This window comes from Mastomys coucha, unplaced genomic scaffold (assembly GCF_008632895.1).
Source record: "Mastomys coucha isolate ucsf_1 unplaced genomic scaffold, UCSF_Mcou_1 pScaffold21, whole genome shotgun sequence".
NCBI classification, from domain to species: Eukaryota; Metazoa; Chordata; class Mammalia; order Rodentia; family Muridae; genus Mastomys; species Mastomys coucha.
In genome coordinates, this window is record NW_022196904.1 from 16,295,712 (window position 1) to 16,304,930 (window position 9,219).

A 9,219-nucleotide genomic window follows, 5' to 3' on the forward strand; every position below is an offset into this window, starting at 1 on the left:
TCCATCTTGCTTGGCTCGGTGCACACAGGTTTCTCGCTGCTTGTTCAGGTGAGTACACGCCCCACCCCACCCCCGCCCCCAGTTCTTGTCCCACCCCTAAATGTACCTCTTTCATCCTCACTGCCACCACCATCATCACTGTCATCCCTTCTTTCTCTTCCTGTTTACATCCCTGCCCCATCCCTTTCTTCCTGGCCTGGGAAACCCCACATCCCTTCCCTTCCTTTATCTCCCCCTCCTGTTTTCTCTAAAACTTCCTCTCACGTTGCCCTGACCCAGAACTCCCCGAAGGGTTACCTGCCTACTAAAGTGAATCCCCAACACCCCTGCTCCCAAATAGACTGCCCCCTGCTGATCTCATTCTCCTATTGTGGATAGCATCCTCCTATTTGGTTGGTTAGTGTCCTTGCAAATTGTCAGTCTCCCGCAAGCCCTACACCCCAACTCCTCGGATCTTAGAAAGCCTTATGGGGTTGGCCTGACTTTATTACTTTCCTCCTCTCTTGCCCATCCTCTTCCGCTTTGTCATTTTTCTTTCTCTTTTTTTTTAATCTTTGAGATTTGGATCTCATGTAACCCAGACAGCTCCTAAAACTCACAATGGAGCCAAGGCTGGCCATGAACTCCCGATCCCCGTCTCTACCTCCCAAGCACTTGGATTACAGGTGGACACTGCCACACTTGGCTCTGATTTCTCCTTGCAACTCAAATGCCCAGTCCTCCCTCACTGGTGTGCCCATATTCAGTTAAAACCCAACCTAGCCGGGGTAACGTAGCGTAGTAGTTTGGAACTTGGAGTCTGGGACTCGACTGACTTTTTGGAAATCTCAACCCTGTGGCTCATTAGCTGTGTGATACTGGGCAAGTGAGTTATCTCTCTGTGTTCACGAAACAGGGAGAGTGCCTGCGTTAGGTTTTGTGAGGATCTGAGTCCTTTCGTCATAGCATACCATTGAGACTGGGGTCTGAGGCAGAGGAGTAGCTCGCAGTCTTGGTCCTCCTTGCTCAAGGGTCCCCTTTCTTTATCTGATCCTTGCTTTTCTCCCTCTGCAAGTCTAGCTAAAATCTGTGCTGTTGCATATAGATGCCGTTTTTTGGCTTTGGTTTCTGTGAGAAGACAGAGGGAAGATGGGGCTCGGGAGGTCTCTCAGTTGGTAAAGCATTTGCCTAGTAAACATGAACACCTGAGCTTAAGCCGCAGAAACAATGTTGAAAGCTGGATGTATGATGTGTTCCTGTAATCCCATCATGGAGGAACCAGAGGCACAAGGAACCCTTCTCAAATGAATGCCTGAGAATGACCACACCCCAAAAGATAGAGAGAAGAAAAGCAAGGCCAGCAGAATAATAATAATAATAATAATAATAATAATAATAATAATAATAACAACAACAACAATAACAACAATAATAATATCGATATAATGTGTGGATGTTTTGCCTGTGCACCACACATGCGCAATGCCTATATTGGTCAGAAGAGGGAGTCAGGTCCCTTGGAGCTGGAGCTACAGGTGGTTGTGAGTCACCCTATGCAAGTACAATCAGGAGCCTCTGAAAGAGTACCCTGGGCTTCTTTTTTCTTTTCTTTCCTTTTCTCTCTTTCTTTCTCTCTCTCTCTCTTTCTTTCTTTCTTTTTTTTTTTTTTTTTTTTTTTTTTTTTTTTGGTTTTTCGAGACAGGGTTTCTCTGTGTAGCCCTGGCTGTCCTGGAACTCAGTCTGTAGACCAGGCTGGCCTCAAACTCAGAAATCCTCCTGCCTCTGCCTCCCAAGTGCTGGGATTAAAGGCGTGTGCCACCAACACCACTGATGAAGCCAATGCTCTTAGCCCCGAGCCTTCCTGCCAGCTGCAGCTTTTCTCTTCAGTTATTTATTGGTTTTGGTTTGTTTCCTTGAGACGGGCTCTCATGTGTATCTGTGGCTAGGCTAGTACTTGTCATATAATAAGTGTAGCTTTGAGCATATGGCAAGTCTCCTGCTGGACTTATAGCTCTGTGCCGCCATATCTGGCTTGGGTAGCAGGACTCTCCATCTCTGAAGGAAGAAAGAAACTTAATAACCTCTGAATATTTAGTTATCTATTTTTGTTGCTTTGAGACAGGATCTTCCTAGATAGTGCAATCTGGCTTCAAATTCTCAATCCTGCCCCGCTCTTTCCTAGTGCCCAGCTGTGAGCCACCACGCCCAGCTGTATTATTATATTGGTGATATATGTTAATATAGCAGAAATATAAATATCGATCATAATATAAATTACTGCTTGTAACTGTAGTTATTGATGAACAACACACTCCTATTTTCAGGGCTAATGATTACTAGTAGTGACTTTCATTCTCTGAGGACCCTTCTTTAAGCTGGCCTTCTTTAAGTATTTGCCATTCACTGCTTTTTTTTTTTTTTTGGCTTTTAAAAACAAAGTTTCTCACTGGGCATGGGTGGCCCACACATTTAATCCCAGCACTTGGGAGGCAGAGGCAGGCAGATTTCTGAGTTAGAGGCCAGCCTGATCTACAGAGTGAGTTCCAGGATAGCCAGAGTTATACAAAGAAACCCTGTCTCAAAAAACCAAAAAAAAAAAAAACAACCCAAGGTTTCTCTGTGTAGTCCTGGCAGGCTGGCTTCAAACTCACAGAGATCCTCCTGCCTCCGTGCTGGGATTAAGGGTGTGCACCATTACTGACTAGTTACCACCACTGACCAGTTGGTTCATTTTTTGGTGAAGTGCTCAGAATTGAACACAGGACCCCAGACATACTAGGCAAGTGTTTTTCTATTGAGCCACGCCCCCCAGCCCCTCACTGGGGGATTCTAGGCAGGGGCTCTACCACTGAGCTGCGCCGCAGCCCCTCACTGGGGGATTCTAGGCAGGGGCTCTACCACTGAGCTGCGCCGCAGCCCCTCACTGGGGGATTCTAGGCAGGGGCTCCACCACTGAGCTATATTTCCAGCCCTTTTAGTCCTTTATTTTTTGGCCTTTGAGACAAGGTATTGTATAGCCCAGACTAGCCCTGAAGTAGCTTTCTACCTGAGGATAACTTTGAAATCCTGATCCTCCTGCCTCCACATCCTGAGAGCTGGGTTTGTGCCCTGTGCCTGCCTTGTGTTTAGTATTTCCCATTCATGTCTAATGGAGTACCACAATGCTTCGAGGAACATACGGTATTTGGCCCCATTTTATAAACACAAAACTGAGGCTCCAAGCAGGACATGGTGGTATACCTGTAATCTCAGCAGGCAGGACAGTGAGGCAGGAATATTTCTGAGTTCCAGTCTAACCTTGACAAGAAAAGGAAGCGCTGTCCCAAAATAATCAAGGCTAGGAATATGGCCCAGGAGGTAAAGCTCCTCACGTGCAAACACAAGGCCCTGAGCTTGATTTCCCCAGAACCCATGCATAAAAGCTGGGCATGTGCAGCAGCATCCCCGGAATCCCAAACCGGAGAGGCTGGGACAGGCTTGTAGCCTGCCTGTCTATCCATGTTGGTGTGTTCCAGGTGTAGGGAGAGACCCTGTCACATAAAAACAATAGAGCAGGGACCAGTGAGATGGCTCAGGGGGTAAAGGTGCTTGCCACCAAGCCTAATGACAGCGTTCAATTCCTGGAAACTAGATGGTGGAAGGAGAGACCTAACACTCTCAAGTTGTTGTTTGATATCCACATGCAGGCCTTGATAATGTACCCACACAGCCAGACACCCACAGAATAAGTGTAAAATAAGGGGGAGCAAATGGGAGGAATAGTGAACAATACTTAACACTGATTTTTGGCTTCTGCACTCAAGTGTGTGTGCAAACACATACACACACACAAAAACCACATATACATACACACTCAAACACACATACACACATTCACACATACATACCCACACTCACACACATACATACACACATACACATACACACATATACAACATTCACACACATATACACATACACACATTCATATACACACATACACAATACATCCACAAACACATACACACACACACACGCACACACACACACACAGGAACACACACAAACACCTTAAAAACCTGAGGCTCCAAAGAGAGAGGTCAGTTGACTAGGTGGCCGGCTCCCACTATCAGTAAGAGAGCTGAGGATCCTCCATGTGACCTTAGGCCTTAGACTTCAGTTCTGTGACTCAAGACAAGGCCACTAGGCTCTTCCCAGATCCTTTGGGCTGAAGCCTGGCAGGTGTATACCCAGGGTGGATGCTACCTGTGTGGCTACTGAGGTCAAACTTTGACCCCCTCCCCTCCCTTCCATTCTGCAAAGGGGAGAGCAGAGGGTGTGGGGAAGGGACAGGACTTGCTTCAAGCCACAGGGCCAACCATCATCACGGAAGACAGCACGTGTGCAGAAGGGGCTTGCCTGAGTTGGTGGCTACAGAGTGGGTCCTTCCCATCACCTTCCTTCTCTCCTTCCTGCAGGGACATGTGGAGGAGCTGTGGGGCCTGGCCACACATCCTAGCAGGGCGCAGTTTGTGACCTGTGGGCAGGACAAGCTGGTGCACCTGTGGAGTTCAGAGACCCACCAGCCAGTGTGGAGCAGAACCATTGAGGTATGGGCTGGGATGCACTTCATGAAGACGCAGGCTTCTGAGAAACGGCTCGGGTCTCAGCACAGCATGAGAGAAGGCTCAGCCGTTAAGAGCACTGACTGCTCTTCCAGAGGTCCTGAGTTCAATTCCCAGCAGAATAAATTTCTCTTAGGGTTAGCATATCCAATATTGGAGATGGCTTCTGGTGGTTTCCAGAAGGCACTGGAGAGGACCTCAGACCATACTAGGAACTAGGGAACTAGTTGGACTTGGGACCACAGCTCTTTTCCTTTTCTTCCCAGGACCCTGCCCGTTCGGCTGGCTTCCACCCCAGTGGCTCTGTCCTAGCGGTGGGCACGGTGACTGGCAGGTACTACTGAATGGACCATCCTTGCTAGTTCCTTTCCTAACATCTCACTGCCCTTAGAGGCCCCAGCATTCTAAACCTGCTGCTTCAATCCTAAAGGCCAGTGTGTAGCACCACCCCTTGCATTCAAACCACCTCTCTCCTCCCACTTGTGGGTCTCTGCCAACCTATTTAGTACCATAAGATTCTAAGTGGGATGAGGTGAGAGACGAAGCGGGTTGGGGTTGGAGGGGGGGTGGTGTTGTTCATCTCAGCCTGTCACACGGCCTGGCCTCACTCCTCAATGTGTGGCTCCAGCCATGGTAGTCTGGCCCCGCCCTCTCAACCCTGCATTTGGGAGGCACTCCTTCAGACCCCTCATCCACAGCAGTTCATCCTCCCCCCCAATTATGACTTCTCCTTTAAGGTGGCTGCTACTGGACACAGACACCCGTGACCTGGTGGCTATCCACACAGATGGCAATGAGCAGATCTCCGTGGTCAGCTTTTCACCAGGTAGACCTGGGGTCCTGGGGAGGCAGGGCCTTGGGGACTGAGGTTCAGCGGTACAGGCTGGGGGGTGAGGGGCTACAGCCCCCCTTGGGGGGCTAGTCATGGAGGGAGGCGGGGACTGTGGAGGAGGGGCGGAGTCTGGGTGCTTCCTCATAGCCCCTCCCCCTCCCCAGACGGGGCGTTCCTGGCTGTGGGTTCCCACGACAACTTGGTGTACGTGTACACGGTGGACCAGGGTGGCCGCAAGGTCAGCCGCCTGGGCAAGTGCTCGGTGAGTGGGCAGTGGTCCCCAGCCCGCGCCACCACCCCGCCCAATGGGGTGAAAAATTAACTTTTTCTACCACAAGGGAGCCAGCCACAGCTTCAGAATGCAGCTGATTTTTTTTCTTGCCCTGACTATGTCAAGGCGTCTCAGTCGGCCCCCATCCTCATCCCTTACTGTGTTCTAAGCCGCCCCTTCGTGTAGCCTTAACCTTCACCTTCCAAGCCCCGCCCCCATTTGTAGCCCCGGCCCTGCATTCTAAACCTATCCCTCCCATCCCAAGAGCCCCTCTGTGTAGCCCTGCCCCTGGCATTCAAAACTCGCCCCTTGTGTGGAATTCTGCCCACCTGTTCTAAATTGCCTTTGTCTTCTAAGTCCTTTTGTCAGCCCCGCCCATCGCAGTCTGCCACCCCCTCCCCCCGCCCATAGTAGTCTGGCCCCGCCCCCACCCTCCGAAGGCCTGTGTATCCTTCCCTCTAGTCCAATGTGTTCTCTCACTCTGTGTATTTTTTTGCCTCCTAATCTTGATTTAATCCATCCCCCTTACCTGGCTCAGCCGTCCTATACTCTAAGTGACCCTTGCGTCCCCTGCAGGGCCATTCCAGTTTTATCACCCACCTGGATTGGGCCCAGGACAGCACCTGCTTTGTCACCAACTCTGGAGACTACGAGATTTTGTACTGTGAGTTCTTTGACACTAGCCGGTTTCCTTTCTTCTGTCGCTTATTTGCATGTGATTTGCATACAGCTCTCTGTTCCTTGAGCTAGTCCAAACTGATCCGATTTGAAAATGCAATCTCTAGCTTGTGATTGCTTTCCTGGTGCGCCCTATGATTTCCCTTCGGCTTTGATGAATGGACAGCAGGGTTTTTATGCAAATTACCCAGCTCAGGTTTTAGCCTGTCAGCACCCAAAAATCTAGCCTTCAGCTGGTCCAGGGAGGCAGAAATAAGTTCAGGGACCTTCAACCCCTCTGTCTTGAACCTCAGTGCTGGGAAATAGATTGGCTAGTGGTAGCCCCTCAGGCCCTGAACACCTCTCTTGATTGTCTGCCCCAGGGGACCCCAACACCTGTAAGCAGATCACCAGTGCAGACACCGTGAGAAATGTGGAATGGGCTACCGCTACTTGTGTGTTGGGTTTTGGAGTTTTCGGTAAGTTGTGGAATGGGGAAGATTCCACTGAGGACGGGAACTCTGAGAAATAACCTTGGCTTGTGATTTTCAGTCTTATACGGGTGGCTTCCAGCCTGGGGAATTCACTCTATAACTATCTGGATGGTACTAGCAGAAGAGGAAGGGCAGAGGGAAGTGACCTCTAAAGTCCCTCAGAGCTTAAAATGAAATCAAATTCATGGGGGCACCTAACTCAGAGAGCTCCACACCGAAGCCCCTCCAAGTTACCTGTTTCCTCAGGTCCCCAAGCCATTATCACTAGCTGCATGAGCACCATTGGCCTGAGTGGTGCTGGAATATAGTCGTGACTGTGAGAGTCTCAGGTCTGCTATTCTGGAGTTCGTGGTCAAATGAGAACAGTAGCTCCAAACAGTGCGACCCACATAGGGACTAGCTTGCAAAGGTGAAGTAGCACTAGAGAAGGGGTGTTGGGTCAACTCTTTGAAGAAGTTAGGAAGGGCCTCCTGGAGTGAAAGCCATTTGATCTGGGACTGGAGGATCAAGCCACACTCCCTCACTAGGGGATCCTAGGCAGGGGCTCTACCACTAAGCCATGCCCCCAGCCCTCACTGGGGGATTCTAGGCAGGGGCTCTACCACTGAGCCACGGCCCCAGCCCTCACTGGGGGATTCTAGGTGGGGAGGTGGGGAGGGGGGCTCTACCACTGAGCCACACCCCAGCCCCTCACTAAGGGATCCTAGGCAGGGAGGGCTCTACCTCTGAGCCACGCCCCCAGACCCTCACTGGGGAATTCTAGGCAGGGACTCTGCCATTGAGCTATGCCTCCAGTTTTTTCTTTCATTCATTTTAACTTTTTGAGACACACCTCCATAAGTTATCTAGGGAGGTCTTGAACTTTTTTCTTTTCCTTCCACTATGCCCAGCTTCCAAGCAAATTTTTATCACTTCTCTTGTCTACAGGGATCTGGCCCGAGGGGGCGGATGGCACAGACATCAATGCTGTGGCCCGCTCTCATGATGGGAAGTTGCTGGTTTCTGCTGATGACTTCGGCAAAGTGCATCTGTTCAGCTACCCCTGCTGTCAGCCGAGAGTGAGTCTCTCTGGAGGACCTAAGAATGTGGGATTGGAGGCCATATTCACTCCTTTGTGGGGATATCTGTTTTATTTTTGGAAGAGGGTCTCAAATAACCCAGGCTTGCTTCAAAGTCCCAATATAGCAAAGAATGACTTGAATTCCCACCAATCCCCCTGCCTCTGCTTCCTCAGAGCTAAGATTACAGATGTGCACCATCAACCCACGTCTATGTGTTGCTGGAGGTGGAGCCCAGTCCTTTTCTGCCCTCTCGGCTGCCTCCCTAGCCTTTGCGGTTGTTCATCTTATTTACTCTTCTTGGGACCTTAGTTTCCCCACAGCTATAGTATGCCTTCATGGCACAGGGCCTTTCACAGGGATCGGAGATGGAACCCGTAGCTCGGGGGTTATTGCATACTCCCCTTTTACAAGCATTAAATGAGCACCTACTGTATGCCTGGACAAATAAGACCCGTGAGGCCACTGTCCTCACTAAGCTGGGTGTACGACTACAGGGCTCAGGGTTTGTGTTCCCAACACCCATGATTCCCTTATGGGCCCAGAACAATGACCAATTTTTACAGAGCCAGATGGCTATTGAGAGCAGTTGCCCGAGGCTGGGAGAATCTGCTCCTTACCACACCCAATTTTTTTCTTTATGATGCAGGACTAGGATTTAATGCAGATTTTATTTTATGTGTACAAGTTCACCATTGCTCTCTTCAGACACACCAGAATAGGGCATCAGACCCCATTACAGGTGGTTGTGAGCCACCATGTGGTTGCTCGGAATTGAACTCAGGACCTTTGGAAGAGCAGTCAATGTTCTTTCCCCTGAGCCATCTCATCAGCCTGGTGATGCACACCTTTAATCCTAGCACTTGGGAGGCAGAGGCAGGCAGATTTCTGAGTTTGAGGCCAGCCTGGTCTACAGAGTGAGTTCCAGGACAGCCAGGGCTGTACAGAGAAACCCTGTCTCAAAAAACACACACACACAAAAGAAAGAAATACATACACACACACACACACACACACACACACACACGCACACACACATACACGGAGAGAGAGGCACTCAGAAGAAAGACATATCCTCTGGGCTTCTCAAAGAAGAGGAAAGTAAGCCATACTTGAGTGTGGCCACAGGCTCCCCATGGGAGAATCGCCACATAGCCCGCTTTTAATGGTAAACCAGTTCAGTAAAGCCAGGTTTTACAAGTTTCATCTTTAGTTCTGAGGATGGAACCAAGGGCATCATGCACACTATGCAAAGACTCTATCCCTGAGCCACGCCCCCAGCCCCTCACTGGGGGATTCTAGGCAGGGGCTCTACCACTGAGCC

At 50.0% G+C, this 9,219-nt stretch overlaps 1 protein-coding gene across 1 annotated transcript in view; it reads left to right on the top strand.

Annotated features, from left to right (window-relative positions):
- Eml2 (EMAP like 2) overlaps positions 1–8,509 on the top strand; it is a 28,195-nt gene extending 19,686 nt beyond the window's left edge. Inside the window, exons 14-21 of the mRNA XM_031384119.1 lie at positions 5–48; positions 4,437–4,568; positions 4,850–4,917; positions 5,321–5,409; positions 5,580–5,677; positions 6,263–6,350; positions 6,727–6,822; positions 7,765–8,509. Of these exons, the coding sequence (XP_031239979.1) occupies positions 5–48; positions 4,437–4,568; positions 4,850–4,917; positions 5,321–5,409; positions 5,580–5,677; positions 6,263–6,350; positions 6,727–6,822; positions 7,765–8,207 (1,058 nt within the window). The 3' untranslated portion in view covers positions 8,208–8,509. The remainder of the gene's footprint in view (positions 1–4; positions 49–4,436; positions 4,569–4,849; positions 4,918–5,320; positions 5,410–5,579; positions 5,678–6,262; positions 6,351–6,726; positions 6,823–7,764) is intronic.
- The last annotated feature ends 710 nt before the right edge of the window (positions 8,510–9,219 follow it).